General features: G+C 48.6%; 8 protein-coding genes across 8 annotated transcripts; 4 read left to right on the top strand and 4 right to left on the bottom strand.

Annotated features, from left to right (window-relative positions):
* Positions 1–776: 776 nt before the first annotated feature.
* Positions 777–2,078, bottom strand: N7496_012201 (metal-dependent hydrolase family protein; the record flags this gene model as incomplete). Its single annotated transcript, XM_056705114.1, has 1 exon — positions 777–2,078. One exon carries the CDS (start codon positions 2,076–2,078, stop codon positions 777–779), a length of 1,302 nt encoding a protein of 433 aa, XP_056549012.1.
* A 663-nt stretch (positions 2,079–2,741) lies between these two features.
* Positions 2,742–4,380, top strand: N7496_012200 (uncharacterized protein; the record flags this gene model as incomplete). The annotated part of the gene is made up of 2 exons (XM_056705113.1): positions 2,742–3,940; positions 3,996–4,380. Coding segments are annotated over 2 exons (1,584 nt in total), but the record flags the coding sequence as incomplete, so codon positions are not given.
* Positions 4,381–7,063: 2,683 nt separating this feature from the next.
* Positions 7,064–7,579, top strand: N7496_012199 (uncharacterized protein; the record flags this gene model as incomplete). The annotated part of the gene is made up of 3 exons (XM_056705112.1): positions 7,064–7,070; positions 7,125–7,250; positions 7,335–7,579. The coding sequence occupies 3 exons, from the start codon at positions 7,064–7,066 to the stop codon at positions 7,577–7,579; spliced, it is 378 nt and encodes a 125-aa protein (XP_056549010.1).
* Positions 7,580–8,269: 690 nt separating this feature from the next.
* Positions 8,270–9,798, top strand: N7496_012198 (uncharacterized protein; the record flags this gene model as incomplete). The annotated part of the gene is made up of 2 exons (XM_056705111.1): positions 8,270–8,902; positions 9,034–9,798. Coding segments are annotated over 2 exons (1,398 nt in total), but the record flags the coding sequence as incomplete, so codon positions are not given.
* Positions 9,799–10,609: 811 nt separating this feature from the next.
* On the bottom strand, positions 10,610–12,178 carry N7496_012197 (sugar porter family MFS transporter; the record flags this gene model as incomplete). The annotated part of the gene is made up of 3 exons (XM_056705110.1): positions 10,610–11,544; positions 11,605–12,054; positions 12,133–12,178. 3 exons carry the CDS (start codon positions 12,176–12,178, stop codon positions 10,610–10,612), a joined length of 1,431 nt encoding a protein of 476 aa, XP_056549008.1.
* Positions 12,179–12,919: 741 nt separating this feature from the next.
* On the bottom strand, positions 12,920–15,674 carry N7496_012196 (alpha-L-rhamnosidase; the record flags this gene model as incomplete). The annotated part of the gene is made up of 2 exons (XM_056705109.1): positions 12,920–15,367; positions 15,396–15,674. The coding sequence occupies 2 exons, from the start codon at positions 15,672–15,674 to the stop codon at positions 12,920–12,922; spliced, it is 2,727 nt and encodes a 908-aa protein (XP_056549007.1).
* A 350-nt stretch (positions 15,675–16,024) lies between these two features.
* On the top strand, positions 16,025–17,734 carry N7496_012195 (uncharacterized protein; the record flags this gene model as incomplete). The annotated part of the gene is made up of 2 exons (XM_056705108.1): positions 16,025–16,030; positions 16,628–17,734. The coding sequence occupies 2 exons, from the start codon at positions 16,025–16,027 to the stop codon at positions 17,732–17,734; spliced, it is 1,113 nt and encodes a 370-aa protein (XP_056549006.1).
* Positions 17,735–18,009: 275 nt separating this feature from the next.
* On the bottom strand, positions 18,010–23,107 carry N7496_012194 (putative ABC multidrug transporter; the record flags this gene model as incomplete). The annotated part of the gene is made up of 14 exons (XM_056705107.1): positions 18,010–18,232; positions 18,299–18,778; positions 18,830–19,451; positions 19,509–19,573; positions 19,627–19,677; positions 19,745–19,816; positions 19,945–20,005; positions 20,058–20,565; positions 20,634–21,346; positions 21,402–21,635; positions 21,685–21,964; positions 22,021–22,247; positions 22,304–22,835; positions 22,901–23,107. The coding sequence occupies 14 exons, from the start codon at positions 23,105–23,107 to the stop codon at positions 18,010–18,012; spliced, it is 4,275 nt and encodes a 1,424-aa protein (XP_056549005.1).
* Between the last annotated feature and the right edge of the window lie 653 nt (positions 23,108–23,760).

The following is a 23,760-nucleotide window of genomic DNA, read 5'->3' as shown; positions in this document are numbered from 1 at the left end:
TCTTGTAATTACGACACCATACGGCACCCCATGATCCCGATCTTCTAGTTGATTGGTGGTGTCGACTCATACCTTGTATTAATAGTTTCATCCCAATTTGTCCATAGGAGACTTAAACCAGGGCTTCTTACCTTGCACATGTATATACTTATGCAAATCAAAATGCCAATGCTTTCTCGATGAACAATTCCATTTTCATTAGGCGCGGAGTGAACTACGAATGTAGGTCTTTCAAATCAGGGCACGTAGTGCCTGTCCTCCTACATAGCGGGTCAGGGGTTGACCCATCTTCGGAGGGGGTAGAAAATTAGTGCTATTTTCTACTCGTTCTGAGCTGGGAAAAGACGAGAGGGGGTGTTTAACTAGTTGGCTTGAAAAGCCCTTGTACATGAGCAGAATCCTAGGCTAAGAAAAGACCTTATTCTAGTTGACCTGGTTGAAATATGCCAAGTCTAATAATCGGCTTTGTTTACAATTACAATTGACGCGTAAACCTGAGCGTATTTGACTGGTTTCTTGTTTCTTTAATCTTTACATAAATTAATTAACAAGAGGTGTTAAAAGATGTAGACCTTTCTCTAAGGTATCTATCATCAAAACCTGGAAGATGCTTAGCAAGGGCGGAGGTTGGACCCTCGAGGTCGATATAAGAAGGATGTCTATAGATCGAAAAGAAAACTGCATAGAAACAGTATAAAATGGATAATTTATTCATTAATTTCTACCTCGAGCCCCTTCGTACAGTAAACCGTTCAAATCAGAAATTTCGGACGAGCTCAAGCGTCCGCTCTCAATTTGCCCCATCGCGAGGTCATAACTCTTCCATCCTTCACAACACCCAGAATACTTTGCTCACTTCGGTCCAGAATTGTGATATCCTCCAATGGATTGGCATTCAAGATCAGCAGATCAGAGGCAAAGCCTTCCCGAACCTGACCGAGTCGATCCTCCTGCATGAGAAGACGAGCGGCATTGGTAGTCGCGCTCCGCAAAATTTGGATCGGGGTCAGAACCTTGCTACGGACGGTGAACTCCTTGCTCTGAGCAAAGTGCATCGGACCCAAGAGATCAGTGCCGAAGCAGACAGTGACTCCAACATCAACGGCCATTTTCATCGCTCTGAGTCCCTTTTCAAGAACTTCGTCGTTCTTGGCCGCGCCATCCGGTGGCAGGAAGTTCATCTGCTTCGACATAACGTGGGCAATGAGGGTTGGCGTCAAGAATGCCTTCTTCTCGGCCATCAGCTGGGCCGTCTCCAAATCGATGAGGTTGCCGTGCTCAATGCCGCGAACACCCAGATTAATAGCCTGCTGAATGGCCTGGGGCGTATAACTGTGGCTGGTCACGTATGTGCCCGCATTGTTCGCAACAGTGACAATGGCCTTGATCTCCTCATCTGAGAACTGCACATGTTCAATTCGGTCGGTCGGGCTTGCGACACCGCCTCCACCCATGATCTTGATGAAATCCGCACCCTGTCGAAGCTCGTCGCGTGCGAATTTGTAGCACTCGGCTGGTCCATCGACAATCCTGCTAATACCGGAGATTGAACCACCGCAGCAGAGTTTATCGTCATGGCGCGCCCTCATGTCTCCGTGGCCTCCAGTCTGAGAGAGTGCAAAGCCAGCGATGAAAAGGCGAGGGCCGGGTACGACTCCTTCCTCAATAGCCTCCTTCATGGCAAGGCTCGCGCCACCGCAGTCGCGGATTGAGGTGAATCCGCGCTCAAGCATAGTCTTGAGGACGTGTGGCTGTCGGAGCAGACTAATTCGCTCCGTCATATCGTTGTATGCTCGCAAGTCGGCTTCGCCTGGGGTCACAGCAATATGCACATGGCAGTCGATCAGGCCAGGACATAGATACTTTCCACTAAGGTCGATGATGTCGGAGTTGTCGACACCCTCCTTTACTGTCTCGGAGCCAGTGGTGTCAATTTGAGCGATCTTCCCTCCGGATATCCTGACGGTGGCATTGGGAATTAATTGTCCTTCAACGGGGTCAATGATAGTCGCGTTCACAAAGACCAAAGTCTTCGGAGGCTCCAGTTTCCAAGGCTTGATGACTCGAGAAAGATCCATTTGGTAGTTGGTAAATGTTAGAGGTATGAGATAGATGTACAGGGAAATATATTTCTCTTGGGACCGCTCAATTATTTAAATCAAGCCTGATATCGCCAGGCTATTTTGAAAGATCCGACCTCGGTTCCACAAGTGGACACGTACTCAACATATTTTCCTTATCGAGACCCAATTCGCCTACTTTTGCGAGATGCAACGGTCGAAAGAACGTTCGATGCCATCGCGACTCCAGGCGAGGCGTGGAGACTGATCTCGTTGCCGATTAAGCCAATCAGCATCCGCTTTGTCCCAAGTTCACCAGGGGCAAACTGCTTGCGATTGGCCACTTCGGCAACCAAGGGGACGCGAGGCTCCACTCCGTACGCTCGACTCATAGTTCTTTCTTCCCCCCCCGCGTTCTCCATGAGAATATCGAGGCATACTGTTGAGACGCGTGACGAGTTATCCGAAGAAATGGCGAAAAGATATCCGATATCGAGTTCTTATTGGACTTTACAAAACATACCCCATACCCCAACCCATGTGGTTCGTCTTTGTGGCGCAGACGTTATGATAAGAGAGTCGGCTAGGTGGACATAAATACAGAGACTTTCCTTGTATGCTGGACCGAAGTCCTTTATTTGACTTCCCTATTACTCTCTCGTTCAATTATCCAGGGTCAAGATGGACGTATCAGAGCCTTCGAGGACAGATCAAGACAGGGCCCAGCCTCTCGACAGCTCCTCCATTCCTGACCAGACACAGCAGTCTTCAACCGAAAATGCCCCCTTGTTCCAAGAGATCCGCCGATACCCCAAGATCGTGGCCTACTCCTTTGGCCTAGCTCTCGCATTCCTTCTCACCGGCTACGACACCGTTATTCTCGGAACCATCACCGCCGTCCCGTATTTCAAACGTGAATTTGGCGAACTATACAATGGCTCCTATATCATCCCGTCCTCATGGTTATCTATATGGAGCGCAATGGCGCCTATTGGTTCCATGGTTGGTGCAGCAGTAGCGGGTTGGATGCAGGACCGCGTAGGCCGTCGCTGGTCGCTGGCGTGGAGCTGTGTTATCTGTGCTGTGGGCATTGCTATCGCATTCTGCTCTAATCTGCCGACGGAAAAGGACTCTCGTCGGGGCGCTTTCCTCGTCGGAAGATTGATTCAGGGATGGGGAGTTGGTGGTGCCATGGCTGGAGCTCAGACATATCTCTCGGAGACAGTGCCAACCAGTCTGCGAGGATCTGCAATGGCGCTGTCACCCACCTTTATGTTGCTTGGAGAACTCATTGGAGCTGCTGTGATTTTTGCCTGTGAGAAGAAGAAGTCCACGGCTGCGTATCTCGTGCCTTTTGGTACCCAGTGGATCTTCACTGTCCTGCCATTCATCTTGGCCATTGTCGTTCCCGAGAGTCCATCTTATTTAATTCGGAAGGGGGAGTTTGATAAAGCTCACAACGCGATGAAATCCTTGCACGGATCGCACGTTGACGTGACGCCGCTCCTTGCTCAGATGCGCGTCTCAATTGCTCATGAAGAACAACTCGCTCGTGAGCTGTCATACCTCGACTGTTTCAAGGGGATCAATCTTCGAAGAACTGCAATCGTGTCATTTGCCTTCGTGGTGCCTAGTCTTTTTGGTGTCCCACTTCTAGCCAGTGCCAGCTATTTCATGCAGGTTGTTGGAATGGCTTCGAGTACTAGCATCATCGTCCTTATTTTGGGAATCGTGCTGGGCCTCTTGGCGAATGGAGTTGGTGTCTGGCTTATGAGTCGTTTTGGAAGACGACGCCTCATGCTTATTACGTTGGCAATTTCGACTGCCCTGTGGACCAGTATGGGAATCGCTGGCTGTTGGTCCGGTAATATCGTTGTCTGGTGAGTAAACTAAGTGCATATTCTAGTGTTCATGGCTAACTCTTATGGTATTTAGGTATACCGCTGCTTGTATGATGGCAGTTGTTGTAGTTTGTGGAATGGGAGCATGGCCGGCGTCTTTCGCTGTGGCTGGTGAAGCCTCTAACCTGCGTCTCCGTGCGAAAACACAGGGTGTCGGCGTGTTGTGCTACATGCTTGCTAACGTGGTCTTCAACCTTGTCCTTCCATATATCTACAATCCGGACGCAGGAGATCTGAAGGGCAAGACCGGATTTGTGTATGGTGGATTGTGCTTGCTGGCCTTCTCCGTGACATGGCTGGTTGTTCCCGACATGAAGGGTCGTTCTGCCCTGGAGATCGATGCCATGTTTGAAAGCAACCTTCCTTGCCGGCAGTTCAAAAATTGGTCTGCTGATATTACAGAGCTTAAAGAGGGCTCTGTATGATTCCGTGGGAAGGGGTTAAACAATCTTGTCCGAAGAATTTTCTTTTGTCACTGGGGTAATACATCATTTTTCTTATTTCTGAGAAGAACTACTTAATATACGTCTTAATAGTAAAGTTTCTGCTTCATCTGTTGGATAGTTGCCCTTCGACAGCTGCACATGCTACATCCAAACAAAATCATACAGGTCTGCCACACATGGCCGTAATACACTCAGGACCGCGCTTGTATAAGCCGCCTCAGCCTGCGATAACACGACCAGGCGTTTTCATGAATAACCGGCTGACTGGCTTTTACAGACAAGACCACGCATCTCTCATTCATCAAAAACCATAGCCTCTCGCGGGCATCCTCTGAAACGGCGACTCCCACTGTTACCACCCATAGATTGGCATGCGGAGCGTATTTGATCCAGGTCCGGGCATCAGTCACGGAAAGTTGAGATTTCAGTTCCTCCACCAGCCTCGCTAGATTCTGCGTTTCTCCCCCGAGTGGCAGCCGGTCGTCGAGCAGATACTGGAGTATATCGACCCTACTCACTATGAAGCTTTTTGGAACCATTGTATTCTTCCTGCCCTACAAGAATGTGCTGCCAACCATTCGTTAGAACCTTTTAAGCCTATAATGCTTTAATTTACCAGCCCTCTAATCGGACCATGGCCGCACTTAGCACTGATTACCAAGGACAAGCCAGGTTCTTACAGTTCAGACACCATGACATGTTCCGGGCCACATCTCAATAATCGCAGAAGGAAGTAACAGTGCTACTACCCCGTATATTTTCACGAAAAACGCAACGTACACTCTGGATTCGCTCCAAAAGGAATAACGGTATCAACAACGACTCGTCAACGGCGTTTAACAGATTACAGCTTATTAAAAATTCGCAGCAGAACTGGATGTTATAGTACTTCCAGCCATGACTCTGATGCAGCTCAAGATTGCGGGAGAAGCAAATGTAAAGACCGAATTTGTATTGCGGTAAAGAATTACCATAGTTAACGCCTTCTAATCGTGGACGGCCCTTTATAATTATCTCGCAATCAAACTACCCATTAACCAATAATACCTTCACCAGTACTCTTTTCGTTCAGCTAAACATTTAAGTTTCAGTCGAAAGCCATTGCGAAGCTCTAAGGAAGGAGTTAGCCTAAATAGCCTTACATTTAGTTCAGAAAATCCTCCATTATGCTAGGTTACAATCAAAGCGTGAAACGCCAGGGTATTTAAGGAAAGAAAGTAAGACATCACTGTCTATTTTAGGAATCGAGGACGTTGGTATAGAAAGATTAGAAATTTGACGATGGACTGAAGTACTCCATATATCCATGCAAAAAATAGAAGAGAAGGGACTCAATAAAAGCGACCGTGCGACCTCCGACGTAGACCAAAATAATGTTAGGGGTGAGTCGTTCTCCGACTCTGAAAACCGAACGCGCAAATAATCGATCGCCCTTATACCCTAGAAACCCAGTATGGGATATATCACTGCAGAGGATTGATTTAGCCATGAGAAGTCGAGATCGTTGCAGAAAGCGGCTGTCCTGTCGATGGGAAGATATAGAGAACACGTTAGGGTACAATATAGTTGCTATGGTAATGTGGGAGAGTGTGGTGATGATTCGGGGGGGGGGGAGGGATTGTCTGATGTATTGCCAGCACTGGATAATTGGCTCCGTATGGGACGGATGCTAACTTACCATATATGTATATATTTTATATATTTTTATTGCATATTGTTCAGCAATAGTCTCATTTTGTGGAGAATTATCTTATCGGTGTTTGCTACTAGTCTGTAAAGGGCAGCCAAGATGGGTAGATAGCTAATGATAGACGTATGATAGACATTCTTCAAGTGGAGCCGGATGAGGCCTCGCCGAATAAGCACAGCACACGCAACTATCCTTAAATTCGATTCGCGTAGAACCATTTTCCCAACGAAACGGAGAAGATTTCCCCGTGGGTGTGAGAGCGGCTGGTTTAGTACCAGTCAATCATCTGTGAATTCACAAGTAAAAGCCATGTTTAGTGTGTGATTGTAGAAAATACGCGACGATATTCGTTGAGCTCGCGTAAGCTCTTTATGCTTATCTATCACTCGCCTAATTTCGACTTTTATTTCTCTCTTTCACACGACGATCTTTGCATTATGCCTCGATTCATGCTCATATTAAAGCAGCCTTATTTCCCACCCGAATAAAATCGGAGACAAGAGGCACACTCCACGACAATGCCGTCGAAACTCTACGTAGTACGGCACGCCCAGGTATGTCTAACACGAAGTTAATGATTCTCTGATTCACGCTCACCGTTGAAAGGGCTACCATAACCTAGGGCATCAGTATTGGAGCCTTCCTGACCCACTTCTAACAGAAGAAGGGAGACGACAATGCTTGAAGTTGAAACTCAGTTTCCCTTCAAATTCTGAGATTGATTTGATTGTTACCTCACCCATGCGTCGTGCCATTTACACGGGGCTGGATACATTCGGCTTCGTGCTTAATGACCACCCGGGGCGTCAATTAATTGCGCTTCCAAGTCTCCAGGAACTGAGTGATTTTCCTTGTGATGTGGGCAGCGAAATCCATGATCTCCAGAATGAAGTGAATCAAGGGAACCTGCCAGTAGATTTGACCTTTGTTGAGAAAGGCTGGAGAAATAAAGTAAAGTTCTCGATCATGGACTGTATAGACCCGTGCTAATGGTTAGGGAATCAGACTGGAATATACGAGCCCACAGTTCAGAAGATACGAGACCGTGCTCTATATATCAGGCGCTGGTTGAAGGCACGACCAGAGAAAGAAATTGTTGTTGTCAGCCACGGTGGATTCTTGCATTTCCTAACAGACGACTGGGAGGATGGATGTAAGTACGAAGGTGTGTTGCATGAAGATTTTTATCTTAAAAGAATTCCTAGATCTTGAAATACCAGGGCTAAACGATCTATAGCAACCGGCTGGGCCAACACTGAGTGCCGAACTTACGAGTTCCTCCCGGACGGTAACGATTCAGAATTGGAAGATGCCATGATACAAGAAACAGTGGAGTCACGTCAATGCCGTGGGAAATTTGGTCCGCCGCCTACGCGTGCTTCGCAAAAGGAGTTATGCGGTCTGATACTACAAGGTTGGGCAGATCAAGGGTACGCTATTCGCGAAGGTAATTCAGTTGAAGATGAGATCAAGCTTAGATAGATATTTGTATACACTCCGAATTGTATCCCCTTCTAGGCATAAATGCTCCTGGCTTCAGTTCCTATAAATGGGAACTAGCATTACGTGGCTGGTCAAAAAGGAAGTAGTTTTGTTGGATATCTACCAGGTACAGCAAGATGGATTTCTCAGCAGCATTATAATTTTAACTAAGCACGATCAAACAATGCTGAATGGAATGGATAGCACAGTCAAATAATATCGGACATCCATTTATTCGCCCGAGATTAGTTAGTGGCCAATATTTAAGCTTAATTAACCATTCCTAGTTGTTAGGGCTGCCATTACAATTTCTTTTTCAAGTTCTGGGCCCCAATTACTAGCCTTGCCGTCTACGACGAGACTTACTCAAAGCTGTTAGCAAGTCTGCACTTTAATTCATGTTCATCTGCTATACACCTTTCAATTTTTGTCCCAACCCTCTGTTGTTCCTCCATCTCACCCAAACTCTGCCTTTTCGGATAATGGGCCTAAGAGTGCTGGTCTGTTTGTTCTTTTCTAAGCCAGTTTTTCAGTCTAATCGGTATGGACTAAGTCGGATGGAAAAACTGTACAGAACTTCTTGAGTTAGCCAAATAACGTAGTCTCTCGTAATTGTCTCGGGACGGGGCGACCTCTTAATACAGCCTTACTAAGCGCGCGTCTCGGGCTGACATTCCAAATTCTTCGCAGGAAGCCCGCACTGCCTGTGACAAGATCCGCGGATTGATTGCGGCAACATACCACGAGATGTCGCACCAGGCCCACAATATCCCATGGAGCCTTCTGGCCTCAAATCTGTACTGGACAACTCATTCTCGTGGAGCTTATAATTTCACAAACCTCCGCCCGAGGATGAAACCTAATCAAGGCAGAGAGATCACTTATTTCATCAAAGCGTTCCTACGGACCATCGACGAGCATTCGGTATGCGAGCGCAAGAAATACCCTTCTACATATGATCCGGCAGATCCAGCAGATATTATTCTAGACTCAGTCACCGTTCAGAAAATTACGCCTACCGTGCGCAGATGGCGTAGCTATGGCTTCGAGGACAGATGTCCTAGTGGCATTTGCCGAGTAACCCAAGAGGAGTGCCAATGCATACCAATCCCAGATGAAGAGAGACGGGCGTCTGCGTTCCTCCGACCTTATGGTCACAGATATTGTTACCAGTTCTTCCATATGAATTCCGAGGCGTTCTTTAATGTCGAAGTGGTGAAGACTTTGCTGTTATACGGGGAGATGGACACTATTCTCCGCGCGTGTGCTCTTCCCGGAGTATGTCTGGAGCGATGGTGGAGTGATAGAGAATGTCAGTGTGCGGTAAGCCTACAAAGCAAAAAAAAAGCTTTCCCTCGTGTTTGGTTTCGATATGTCCTTCCACAAGGATACGGCGTCCTCCAGCCTTGTTTACATTCTCAAGCACTGTGGATCCCGTGTACTGACCAAAAAAGAACCCTGATCTAGGATGGGACCAAGTATGTATTAAGGCCCTTAGGGCCTATATATGTCTGAACACGATCTCCTGTATTCCAAAGATATGGGATGACGCTTCAGGCAAAACCGCGGAAACAGACTACCGAAACAGCAAGTTCTATCAGTATACGCTGAGAACATGCACAGGAACGGGCGCTGCATCAGACGTGAGCGCGTATCCTCATCGGCAGTTCTTTGGAATACGCGACGACCAGTTTCGGGGCGAGTTCCTTGACCCTAAAATTAGAAAGAGCCATTGGCTCCGTTGGGTGGACCCCAAACATGACAATACTTTCCGTCGTCCAGTCAAACATTATGGGAAGGTCCCCATCAGCGAATTCCTCACTTTGGAGAATGCAACGATAGAAGGTCACCAGCCAGGTCTATCCGACGTGGTGCTTGTTCGGGACTACCTGTATCAAATGGGACTTCCAGCGGAGCTGGTGTTACATGTCATGGAGCTCGCTGGATATGAGCCGTTGGGGAGATTGAGCGAGCCACATGATCCTTTCCACCCATCAAACCGTGAAGAACTAGGTCGGTACCTCAAATATTGCTGGCGACTGCTAGTCCACTGTGACATGATGGCTAATGCTCTTGGCATGAAACTTCCATGGGAGGAACTACTCGGTGACTGTATCGTTGACTTTTGGGCTGATGAGGGCTGTGGGCGTGGAAGGTTCTTTTGGGCACCACTGAACGAATATTCTGACCCATTGCCCAAAGTTTTTGTCAAGCCTTGATCGGTGCGCTCGAGATATAGAGGTGAAACGCACACTTTTCTTGGGACCAGAACGAACAACCTCCTCCCTCGTCTACAAATTCGGAAAGAAATATTCTATCTCGGTTTAGACTGCTCCATTCTCGAGAGACTCCCCTTCTCTGTCCTCTCTACTATCACGCGTAATATATGACGTCTCTCCTGGCTTTTCCTCGCGTAAGATAGCTGATGTTACTTTTTCCTACCAATTTTATGCTATGAAAGAGTATCAGCCGTCGCGGTAGTCAGTAGCAGGAGGCGAGAATGAAGATCTGGTGCTTTTGGCATAAGACTACGTTTGGCATTGGAACTACTCCTAGTGGCAAATGCGGTGCGAGGAGTCCTTGCCACTAATCGTAATCTACCCCCTGGCTTTATTTGAGAAGAGTTTCGTTGATTATACCTCGAAAGAAGAGAGCCCCGGAGCTAGTCCTAAGGCTTTGCAAGAAGTTTAAACAGAACCTTAGAAAGTCCTTTCAGAAGAGCGGCAGTTAAAGCATATCTATCTGGGTCTTTTGTCTGGTTACTGCATTTAGATGTCTACACAGAGAGAAAAAGAAACTAGATTAGGTTTAATTTGTCGTGCCAGTGCCGGATTCTTCATTGGTATTCCTTATATGAGCAATAGAGCCCGTTATTAATTAGATGTTGAGAGAGACTATTACATATTGGAATCCCCCCTGTCCACTATCACTAACTCGGGCCACAACCTTCAAGGCATAGAAGATAGAAGCGGCAGTCAAATCACAATGTTATCCTTCAAGAATGGCCGCTCTAACGTTCCATCCACGAGCTTACTGCACATGCTCCACAAGGGTAGCCTCCTGCTTCTCCACACTAGTAGGAGGCACATTGCTATCTCCGAAAAGCAAATCCATCTGCTCAAGGGTCTTGCCCTTGGTCTCCGGGAAGAAGAAGAAGTAACAGATCATTGCAATGATGTTAAACACGAAGAAGACATAGAAGTACCGGAAGCCAATGTTGGTCAGAGCTGTGGGGGAGAACTGAGCGAACACAAGGTTGATGGTCCAGTTGGTGAATGTCGTGAGGGAGTTACCCTGGTTGCGAATATCCACAGGGAAGATCTCCGCGGGGTAAACCCAAGAGATGATGCCGATGAAGGTGTAGAAGAAGCTGAAGACAAAGTTCATGGCGACCATGGCACGGAGTTGGTTGTTGTTGCTCTCGTCATAGTGCTGGGACATGGCAGCATTGCAAACTAGTGCTAGACCCATGCCGGCAGAGCCAATAATGAGAGGCTTGATTCGCCCGACCCGTTCCAGAGCCCACAGACCACCGGTGCAGTAGACGATGGACAAGGCGCCGGAGATACCGATGATCATGAGAGTAGTGTGTGTATCGAAGCCCAACGACGCATAAATACGCGTACCGTAGTAGTTGATCACGTTGATTCCACTGAGAGGGCCAAATGCTTGAACAGCACAGCCCAGAATTAGACGACGGCGCCAACTGGGCTTGGTCAGAATCGAGGACCAGTTGATCTTGGTGGATGCACGCTCCGCCTCGATGGTATCACGGATTTCCTGGAACTCAAGCTCAATGTATTGATCTTTCTCAGGAGTTCCGTCACCGTGGAGCCTCTGGAGGGTCGATAGGGCTTCGTCATGACGGTCCTTCTCCATCAACCAGCGAGGAGACTCGTTCAGGAACCACACGCCACAGGCAAGGATGATACCTGGAATGCACTGGAACGCCAGAGGAAATCGCCCTAAAGAATGACTGTTAATACCAAAAAATCAATTCTCCATCAGTTGGGACGAATTCGTACATTGGAAGGCGGTTTCAATGAAGGAGCATCCGTATCCTAGCCACTGGGCCACGAGATATCCCCAACTCAACATCCACTGCAGCAGACCAGACATCATACCACGGGAAGAGGCCTCAGCCATTTCGCCGGCATACATTGGGACAACGGAAGTGAGCATGCCCACGGCAACACCGGCAATGAATCGTCCAATGATGAGCATCACCATGTTGACCGCACCGGCCTGGAGAGCACATCCGAAGACCGAGACACATGCTCCAGCAAAGACGCTGAGCTTTCGGCCCAGGCGATCACCAGTGAAGACGTTGATAATAGTTCCCAAAATTGCGCCTCCTTGGAATGCAGAGACAACACCACCAGTAGTGGTGTCATTGGGGTTGGAGAAGTACGTGATGAACTCGGGCTGGCCAATAGTAGAAGTGATGATACCACTGTCATAGCCGAAGAGGAAACCTTCAGTAATCAAGATGTTAGAGGTGACCCAAAAGGAAAAAACGAGACAAAGAAAGAGATCTTATGGTAATATCGTACCTCCAATGGCCAAGAAAACGGCCGACAACAAGGTAGTGAACTTCATGACTAAGACTCAGATTCACGGATTCTGAACCAGATGCGAATGAAAAATTTCACCCAGACTTTCTCCCCATGGGGCACATTATATACTCCACATGAGCGATTACTCCAGAGTCAAGCGGGGACACAGAAACGAGGCATTCAAAGTTTAGTTTAGCGTTCAGTTGGGGTTTCCGCGGCTCGGGCAAGGTGCGGAAATGCCGACGTAACGGCAGGGGTGCTAAATTATGACAAGGTTTAGCCAGTCCATCTCCACCTCTCGGTGTAGATCAATGCCGACTGAAAACTCGAACCTTTGCCTGCATGTATTTCGACGGTCCCGATGTAGGAGTCGGCACCGGCTCTTGGGGGGCGGGCCAATTAGTCAGTTCGAGGGTGCTTCGTGTGAAGCCACCGAGTGTTGGCCAATCAAAAGAACGGTTGAGTCTTCCCCCACCCCCACCAGTCGCTTCATCGGGTGCGATTGCCGAAGCGAGGCCAAAGGTGAAGCGTTGAGGAGAGAAAATCGTTCCACGGGTGTCAATTTCGGCGAAGACCGGTATACAATGTTTCATTATTCCGTTTGCCGTGCGTGGACCGCCGAGGTCATACTCAGACACAGCTACGAACATGTAGCCTGGATGTGGAGCCGATATGTATACATGAACTTAAAGTCAAAAAAGAGGGATTTTTGTGAAAGGACGAATTTTCATTCTAGAGAGCCTTCCTTGGCCTATTACATTCAATATTGTAACTATTCTTTCTATTAAGACGATTGAATGACAAGCTTGTAATTGCCATGTTGAACTTGCAAATTTTCACCATCCAGCACGGTCTTCAAACCTCCCTCTCTGGTAACTTCCACCTTTTGTACATTCATGGGAATCTTTACGGTGGCAGATGTTCCAAAGGGAACACGAAGGTCCAGAGTCACCACCTTCTTAGCATCACGCTGGAATTTCACCTCAATCAACCCGTACGGACTATCCACGGCGCCCTCAACGAAGTCAAACTCTGCTTCATATGGAGGGTTAATCTCAAAGGTCCGATAGGCATTGTCCACGGGCTTCAAGCCAAGGACGGCGGCATAGAACCATTCATAGATGGTGCCGAGCATGTCGTGACACTTGCTGCGGCACTCATCCTGCCAGAACTCTAAGAGCGTGGTCTCGCCACGGCGAAGGAAGCGCATGTATGAGGGATGCTCTTCTTGTCGGGCCATTTGAAGGACCAGGTCTGGCCGCTTAGCGTCTGCAAGGGTGTTGAACAGGAAGCGCAGACCGATTTCACCGGCACGCATCCTTCCGTCAGAGCAATCGTCGACGAACGCGGCCATGACATCCGTCTGGTGTTCGGCAGGAACCAGACCAAATTGCAAAGCCATTGCTTGGCCGATGGCAGTGCGATCGCGCTCGGGGTAGTTGTCCAACGAAGTATAATAGGCATATGGACGTGATGAATCGTCCGTCACAAGGAGGTGCTGATTGTAGACCTTGTAAATTCGAGATGCCCATGCATTGAACTTCTCAGCCTCATCCATCTTGCCCAGCTCCCGGGCCATCATCTCAACGCACTGAAGGCATCGATAGTAGATTGCAGTCTCGATGTTAGCCTGGTGATTACCAAAGGCAATATCACGACCCCAATCACCCAGACCATGCTCGATCAAACCACCACGGCGCTCTTTCGTCTTCATGTATTCCATGTATCGTACTGCAGCTGGATAAACCTTGGCAATGACGTGAGTGGAACCGTAGTATTTCAGCAGGATATCTGGCAAGAAGCACAAAGCACAGCCCCAGGTGATCGTATCATGAAGGGGGCCACACATATAGCGGATCTCGGGAGCCATGGTTGGCACGAGACCGTTGGGCTCCTGGGTATCAAGGATGTCATCCAAAATCTTTGTGTAGAGAGACTCCATGTCGCGAATGTATTGTGTTGCAGGTGCGAGTAGATGGGTGACCTCCAGCCAGCCGAACTTCTCGATTTGTGGGCAATCGGTGTGGTAACTGAAGAGGTTACTGTTGAATGTCCAATAGCAAGCATTGAGAAGTGCATTGACGTCTTCCTTGTCGGTATTCATAGTGCCCAGTCGCCTGGCAGCAGAAGAAATATGGCGACCCACAACGGAGTGAACAATGGGAAGGCCTTCACCTGCAGTCAATGAAACACCCTCAACCTGGATGTACCGAGCGCTGGTGAAGCTAAAGTCGGGCTCCCACATCTCAGGCTCTCCAGTGCCAGCGAGATATATCCTGGAGAACACTCCTGTCTCGAATTGTTTGAAAAGAGGGTCGGGCATGAGCACGGTGCCATCTTCATTAACTGTCTCAGAGTATCGCACGATCACCTCGGAGCCCGAGGCACCCTCAAGCACCAACTGAACCATAGTTGATGCATTCTGACCAAGATCAAAGCACACAACCCCATCTTCGGGGCTGTAGGTCTTCACAGGCTGGAAGGTTTCATGCAGCACCACCGGTGGCTGTGTCTGGTAAAAGATGTGACCTCTGGGACCGGTCAAAGGCTTAGCTGGAGCCCAATTGCTATCATCGAATGTCGGCATATCCCAGTTAGTGGGGTAAAGCCGACGATCGTGATTCTCCGATGCATAGATATTGGCAAGAGTAGTTGCGCTTTTCCGCACTTTCCAAGTGGGATCGGAGATGAGTGTGTCATGACTTCCATCATCGTAGAAGAGATGCAGTTCACAGAAGAAGCAAAGCTCGTTGCCATATCTGACGTATGTGTTGTCTTCATACATTGGCCAGAAGAAACGATCCTCGCCCTGGTCACCGGCATAGAATCCGTTGCCTACATGGGCACCCAACGCGTTCTCGCCAGCGCTGAGATGAGAGGTCACATCATAAGATGTAAATTGAACTCGCCGGTGATAGTTGGTCCAACCAGGATCCAGGCGATGATCAGATGCGGGCTGCCCATTGACACTCATATTGAAGTGGCCCAAACCAGAAGCAAAGAGGATAGCGCGAGTGGGCTGCTTTGCTAATTGGAATGACTTTCGTAGATAGATGGGTTTGTCGCCTCCATCTCCAATCCAGACAGCCTTCCATCTGTTTGCTTCATCTTCAAACCATGTACGGAAGATGAGGCTGGAGTGTGGCATGTATGTTTGGTTCATGCTATAAGGGGGGCAACAGACGGGATCTAGGATAGCCCGTGAAGAAATGCTGGATTGGGCCATAGTGGACTTGTTGTTCATTGTCCCAAACTCTGACCTGCCAGAAGTAACTGCAGGTAGACTTGAAGCCACCGGACGGCTTGCACAATATGTTGCGTTGTTCATTGCTTTCCACGCGACCAGAGTCCCACGCGAGACGAGACACGTCTGGGTCGGCTGCTTCAAGAAGCTTTGACTCCGTTGCCAGGATGATACGGTAGGCAATTTGGACAGAACTCTCGACATTGCTTTCCAGTGCCCAGTAGAAGCGCAGCTCATCGGCATCAATCCCGAGAACCTCATGGAATCCATGAATGCCACAGCGTGTGAACTGCATCATGAACAGGGGGTGCACCTTGAATCCTTGACACGGATTTCAAATTGAGTGACTGGACAAAGTTCAGCTTCCAGAAACGTGCAAGTGACAGAGCCTATGCCAGGCCTCAAATTTCCAAAGGACCGCTTCACGACCAGACGGTCGAGCGACTTCGGCATATCCGTAGAGTGGAGTCCTCGGGCGATTTGCGCCCGAATGTTCGCTTTGCCGACAAAATTGCGGCAAGCGGGGAACGCGGCGACTAACCAATCGGAGCTCGAGAACGCCGCTAGCGTGGTTTTAGGGTAACTTTGACTAAAATCACACGATTGGCCCACTCTACGGCATACCCCGGCTTGACGAGGTCAGACATGCGGGTGAGCTCGTGTATCTGCCGTTATTTTGTCCCGACGATATCCCCGGAATTTCCCCACACTCACCCTACATGTGGTGGTTCGTATCAAGTGTTAGGTACCATAGTTAGCCTAACTCGGAGCGGTAAACGGAAGGGTCACACCGTGGAGGATAGACTTCAACTTGGCCAACGTATGGCATTTCCGAAACCCCGAACATCCTCGGAAGAAAATTGTACAGAGTGTGCCGTAATTCGCTTGGTTAGCTTGGCGAGTAGCATGCAGATAGAGATTCTCGGTGATGAATATGATGGCGTAAAAGCTAGCTAACCCACGGCTGTCCACCTTCGGGTAGACGACTTGGGTTATTTATTGTGTTAGGAGCTGCCATTGACTCGGGGCTAAGCCAAGCTATACTCTATAAAAGACCCCGGCTCGCGATATCCAGCTTAACATTGACAACAATATCTATATCCTCGTCGGATATCCTGGTAAATATCGGCCTGCACTCCTACTTGGTGATTTGGATCTCATTTCAGCTGCAATGAGTTGGAGATCTGCCTTCCTCATCTCCTGCATCGGCATAGGGGGGCCTTGGGTGTTCCCACCCGTCACTCACAGGACGACAAGTACATTGACTGGAAGACATTCAAGGCGTACGGTGTCAATCTTGGTGGCTGGCTTGTCCAGGAGTCAACAATCGACACTACCTGGTGGGATACATACTCCGGAGGAGCTTCGGACGAGTGGGGTCTCTGCGAGAATCTTGGCTCGCAATGTGGCCCTGTGCTGGAAAAGCGCTACGCAACCTGGATTACCACATCAGATATCGATGATGCAGCCAGTGCAGGAGTGACTCTGCTGCGCATTCCGACAACATATGCGGCTTGGATCAAATATCCAGGCTCTCAACTGTACTCGGGCAACCAGAAGGCATATCTCAAGGAGATTGCTACCTATGCTATCCAGAAGTATGGCATGCATATCATTCTCGATGTCCACGGTCTACCAGGAGGCATCAATGGTTTGACTATTGGAGAGGCTGCAGGTCATTGGAACTGGTTCCACAACGAAACCAACTTTGACTATTCGATGCAAGTCGTCAAAGCCGCCATTTCATTCATTCAAAACTCGGGCCATCCCGAGTCTTTCACTTTTGAGCCCATGAATGAGCCTGCTGATAATGAAGACCTCTCCACATTCGGTACTCCTGCTGCTCTCTCTGATTCCGGTGCTGCCTGGGTTCTCAAGTATATCCAAGCCGTCCTAGACCATGTCGCTAGTGTCAACAAAAAGATCCCTGTCATGTTCCAGGGCAGCTTCAAGGGCGAGGAATACTGGTCTAGCAACTTCTCAAGCAGCGCAAATCTGGTCTTCGATGTGCACAACTACTACTTTGCGGGTCGTAACACAACATCTGCAAACGTGCCGTCATACATCTGCTCAGATGCTAAGGAGACTCCTGGAGATGGGAAGTTCCCTACATTCGTTGGTGAATGGTCGATTCAAGCACTGTACAACAACAGCTTCGCCCTACGGGAGCGCAACCTCAATGTGGGACTTTCGGCCTTCCACAAATACTCACACGGTGGTGCCTACTGGACCTGGAAGTTCTCTGGAAATGCTACCGTGGATGGGCAAGGTACACAGGCGGACTACTGGAACTACAAAGGCTTTGTTGACAGAGGTTATGTTCATCCAAAGTCGAGCGACCTGAAGTTTTGCTGATAGCAGAGAGCGCGTTCCGGCGAGTCAATGATGGACATAGCTGCGGGCGAGATATTGTACCGATAGAAGTGTGATTTATAAGAATAGGAATCATTTCGGACAAAATCAACATAAGTATCGAAATATTGCAATGCAGACAAACCTGTCTGGAAGGTTTGTTTTGTTATTAGCAGCATTGAAAGTTGTGTTGCGATATTATCCAAGAAGGTCTAGGAAGACGAGACCAAAGACTGAGAAGCTGAAAGCTGCTTGACCTGGCCTCTAAAACTCTTCTCTCACCGGGAAGCCTTCTTCGCGTAATAGAATGACGCAAATTGGGACGGGGCTGCCAAGAGCTCTTGGGGACTAGCATATTCCACCAGTCGGCCTTGCTTCATCAGTGCAACTCTATCATAGTTCTCCACGTAGCGCAGTCGGTGAATGACAGAAATTATAGTGTGAGAAGTAAATTCTCGCTCAATGATTTCTTGCATTGTGGCTTCGGTCTCCCAGTCCACACTGAATCGTAAGAATGGTCGCATTAGCATAATCACAGGCATGGACCGGGGAAGATGGGATACTTACCTGCTCATTGCCTCATCCAGAACTAGGACTGAACTCTTCATAACCAGCGCTCGGGCAAGCGCAAGCATCTGTCGCTCACCCATGGACCAATTAGAAATTGACAGGGGCTGATCTAACTCCCCGCCGCCAGGACAGTCTTCGCGTACTTTCTTCCATAGCCCCACAGCCTCGAGTGCCCGTATGAGAATTGAGTCAGGAACTGGATTATCCTCCAGTTGGCGGTCCAAGTTGAATCGCAGTGTTCCGGGCATGAAGAAAGGTTCCTGTGGTACAACGTTGATTCGAGAGCGTACCGTACTGCAGGGCAGTCTGGAGAGGTCTACTCCATCCAGAGTAATGCTGCCCTCTTGCAGATCAATCATCTGCAACAATCCTAGGATAAGTGATGTTTTTCCACTACCAGATGGGCCACAGACGGCAATTTTCTGACCGGGCTTAATAGCTAGGGACAGCTCCTTCAATACCGACGGGGAGTCAGGTCTAAGACGTCAGGTTAGCTTGGAAACGTAAATATTTCTCCAATTAACATACCCGTATGAAGCTGTCACGCGGTCGAAGGTCAAGTCTCCTCGTTCAGGCCATTGAGGTGGAACAGTCGAGAGCTCACCCTCCTGTTTTTCCTCGGATGGAGTACTCTCAACAAAATCCTGGATACGAGCAACCGCTCCGATGGAAGTTTCAAGAACAGTCCAGGATTTGATAAACTGCATCAGATCCTGATTGAACGCGAGAATCAAGTTGAGGGCAACACCGATCGAGCCCGCACTGAATTGGCTTCGGAGAGAGACGACTAATGACACGAGAACAACGGCAAGTCCCATCACTATACAGTCCAGCACCAATTGAAGCCACTGCCGGATGCAGAACAGCATGTAAAATGGCTTTTGTGACTGGTTCAGTAGTTCCTGGAGACGAGTTTGGAAAGGAACCTGCCACCGCATTGCCCGAATGACGTTGATGCCTTGCATGGTTTCCACGAAGTGTGTGAACAGCGGGGATTTCGCCTCGATATCGAGTAGTCGCACTTGACGGGAGGTCCGCAAGTAGTAGCTTTGCACAAAGAAGAGGATGATACCGAGCGCGGGAACCGTTATCGCGAGGTATTTACCCAAGATACAGAGTAAAACCAACTGAACGACGCAGTTTGCAAATGCTTGACAGAAACATTAAAAAAGACAATCACTGTCGAAAAAGGCAGGTGATAACTTACACATGTTCGCATTGATTGCCTGAACTGGAAGGTCCATGTCGATAAGTTCCAAGTCCTGACTGAACCTACGCAAATATTAGTGCCATTCCTTCTCGAAGTGGTGAGAGTCGCTACTCACCTATTAGTCGTTAAGCCTGCATCAGTCTTCTGGAAGAAGCTAAATGGTGCACTATATAAATTTGTAGTGTAAGTTATTTTTCGTGTATCAAGTTTTAAGATACCAATTAGAATTATACTTTAAAGTGGCTTTGAGCAGGTGGGAATGCAGAGTGCGGCCCGTGTTGCTGATAATGGGAACGAAAAGGGCCCTATCAATTTGACATAAGGTTAACGGTTAACCACCGAGGAAAGAAAGATGGTAGGGGTCACTTGCCAGCAAGAAAAGATCAGACAAAATATCGATATCCCAATGAGCAAGGCGTAAATCCCAATATACTTTGCAGGTGACTGGTTGGGATTCTTCTCGTTCGCATCTGACCACTGGTCCAACCAAATTGCTGTTCAAACGTTAATAAATGACCGCATAATAGAAAGAACTAGTTCACAAACATGAAAACTTATCCGTGAATCCGTAGATACAGATAGTCGCGACCAATGTAAACATGATAGTCCATCCGGCGGATTTGAAGTAATACGAATAAACGGACCATTTCCCATCGCGACGGGCCTGGTTTAACTCGACAGCCGATTCCTCCTCTGCGGTGCTCAATACCTTGTCAAGATGGCCCGCAGGTGTTTGCTTCGCTGCTACGGTCACTTCTTCGTTGGAAGAATCGTCGCTGTCACTGTGGTGGTCTTGGGGCAACTCGGGCTCAATTTCCTGGAAAGAACCAATCTTGCGCACTGTGCCATTCTCGAGGATGACTATCTTGTCGGCGTGGGGTAACAGGCGGTTGTTGTGTGTCGCGAGGATAGCTGTCCTACCGGATTCACGGAAGTGACCATCTGATGCTAGCAGGCGGGTTGTGATAGCAACGACAGACTTGTTGTCGAGGCCACTAAAGACATCATCAAGCACAAGTGTCGGGGCTCGAGAATAGACGGCTCGAGCTAATGACTGTGATACATGAGTATATTTGCGGCAAATACCCTCCGGTATTGATCACGGTTGAGATAGATACTCACAATTCTTTGTTTCTGTCCACCGCTCAATGTTATACCGGAACTTCCAGCCTTGGACATGTCGCCACCAGCAATGTTTTCAAAGTCAGTTTCCAAGGCACAAGCCCAGACCACAAAGTTATACCATTTCGGATCATATTCAGCCGGACCGATGATATTTTGACGAATAGTGTCATTCATGATCCAAGGAGTCTGAGGACAATAAGCGACGCTTGTTGAGAATGGCGATAAGGAACCTTCTCTGAGAGTTGTTTCACCCAAGGAACTCTCCAAGAGTGTACTCTTGCCGCTCCCGACCGGCCCAATAATCGCAGTGATTTGCCCCTTTTCAACGGTGAAATTAATGCCATGAAGAAATTGAGGCCCAGTTGATGTCCATGAGAAACCGGCATTTTGGAACTCGATCACGGATCTTGGGGATGCCGTGGAAGATGGTCGCGAGGAGAGCTCCAGTCCGTCTTCGGTAGTCACATTATCAACTGATGTCTCCATCGATGCCTTGGTGCAATACTGTTCAATGCGGCTGAAGCAAGACACAGCCTCCCATAGTGATGGGAGTGTCTGAATGAAAATGAGTAGTGGGTCCGTCATCAGTGAGATTAACGACAGCGATGTGAACATTCGATTAGCCAAAAGAGATTGGCCCCCGCGAACCGATTGAATGATTGCATATATCGCAAAGGTGGCGAAAGGTGCAAAAGTCACGGGCATATTTGCTGTTGCAACGTAAGTGTTGGACTCTCGCCTTCAGAGGTCATGTGAAAGACATACATAGAACTACCTGCCAGATGAGCAAGACACGGAATTTCTGTGAGACTTTCAATTCCACCTGGCGGAGTGTGGACACGCAAGCATAGAGCTTGTCTCCAAGACCTAGCATCTTGACAGATTTCATATCGTTCAACATGCTGGAGGTGGTATCCAGGCGCATCTGAACTCGTTCAATCCATCGTTTCTGGCCCGTGCCGGACCTTTGGGAAATTGGAATGGTCGCAATCACCACAACTAGATTTCATTAGCGTTCGGTCAAAGGGGTTTATGTGAGGAGCCCTACTGATTGAAATGACTGCAGGGATCAAGGAGGCAACACCTAGCTGGCGAGCCAGAAGGAAGACACCTATGGTCACATCGACGGGACCCGCCCATGCCTCATGGATACTCCAGAAGTGCCTTACAATGCGTTCCACATCTGTACCCATAAGTGTGATGGACGACTCTGTTTTGAATTCACCGGCATGCATCTTGTTTGTCTGCCGGTAGATTAACGAAATGAGACCTGCTCGGATAGTCGTGTTGAACCGGAATGTCTGGCGCCAGTATACAGCAGTGGATATCTAGAGAAAGCATTCAGTCAGGTGAAGAGATAGGGGTTACGACTGTGTCAACTTACCGCCATCCCTAGATAGGTCAATACAAAGGCGCCCACTAGTGCAGGTCCATAATAGCTATTTTCCGAAGTTGGTGTATCGCTGATGAAGTCTAGAGTTGCAGAAATGAGAAATGGCTGGCAGAACGTGAATGCCGTCAGACACAGTCGAGGCACCACTGCACTGACGAACGGCCACAGATATGCACGGAATGTCGCGCGAACCAATTTGTACTTTCGGGCCTTTTGACCTGAGAGGAACGAATTTAGTTAATGGCCATTCATCTTGGACATGATGACCACTTACTCTTCGCCCAGGCTTGGTGAAGCCGGTTCTCTGCCGACTGTCCTTGCAGAGTACGATCCACTTCGGGCATATCATGGAGAGCAAGGATGGAGCTGAATCCACTCTGGAAGAGCGGAAGAACCCAGATAAAAAAGCTACGAACCCAGAAGCTGGAAGTGTACTCTTTGCTTGACTGCTGGTACGCCAGGCGTAGAACTTGAGTCTTGTGAATTGACTCGATGCATAGTACGCCAGCTGTAGCGATAGTAACTAACGTCCACAATATAGCTTGCAATTTGACGACTGGTGAAAGTAGCCATAGGGTACGTGCTCGAGGCAGAGCGAGAAGGGTAGCGACAAAGAAGTAAAGCACCATAATATCCGATGGTCGGACGGAGCGCTGATCTTCTAGCCATGATAGTAGTGCAGCTGCAGCCACTGCAAATAGCTGGAGAAGGCTCGCTGCCAACGATGCGTTTGTGTATAGCAATGACGTTTCTTGTTGGTAAGCTAGGTGTAGGATTTGGAAAGTTAATGATACGGCAAGGGCTCCCTAGTCATCTGAATTAACACTACAGGGGGTCCCAGGCCCATGTTTCACGATCAGGGTTGTCCTACCAGTTTCCACGCCGCAAGTCGATGCGACGTGACTTTGATCGGCGCGCGGATCAGTGATGGCAAACGGCAGGCTGCCAATAGCAGAAACGTGCTCGCTGGTACAACGGCGAAGATCGCATCTTCAAAAAGCAAGGTAAAGTCAAATGGGCGACACTCTTCGAGTATTCGTGGTCCTAGTACGTTGTCGCTACCCAGTGGACAGGACATGGCAGCGAGATGGTAAAGGAATTCTCAGAGTGATAGGGAATTCGATCGCAAGCAGCTTCAAAAAGGCTTTCTCATCGCAAGCAGCTTCAAAAAGGCTTTCTCATCGCAAGGCTGGCTACTACATGGCACGCAGAACATCTCAGCTCCGACGGGCCCCCGGTCTGGGCATCTATCGTGGGATTGGCTTCATCGAGCGGGGTGGGCTTGTCACAGTCTGGGGCAGAGCGCCGATTGGTGCTATTTCGACGTAACCTTGTGGCGGGGCACGGGCCAGCAACCGTTGTCGAAGCCAGCCAATGGGGATCGCTTGTCGATATAGCGTCATCCCATCGTTTAAGTCGGCTTAACCGTGGATAAGTATTTAGCTGCCTGTTGATGAGGCTCCGAGATTTGGGTCATTGGTCTCTATTGGATCTGAATTGAAGGAAATGAAAATGTTGACGCCTAACTCGAGACGGCCGTACACCAAAAGGGGTTTGCTGTAGATATCAAAGATTCAGTGTCAGAGGGGAGTAAGACGGATAAATTAACCAGATGCAGATTTTTGAACGGTAAAAGGCCCTAGCGACGAAGAGGATATGCATCGGACAAAGCCTGTCGGATAAGAGGACTATATCTGAAACGGATCGAGCAGCTATGATGCTGCCCACCTA

This window comes from Penicillium cataractarum, assembly GCF_028827025.1.
Source record: "Penicillium cataractarum strain IBT 29864 chromosome Unknown utg000010l, whole genome shotgun sequence".
Lineage (NCBI taxonomy): Eukaryota > Fungi > Ascomycota > Eurotiomycetes > Eurotiales > Aspergillaceae > Penicillium > Penicillium cataractarum.
Note: the sequence above shows the minus strand (reverse complement) of the source record. Positions and strands in the feature narration are given on the sequence as shown.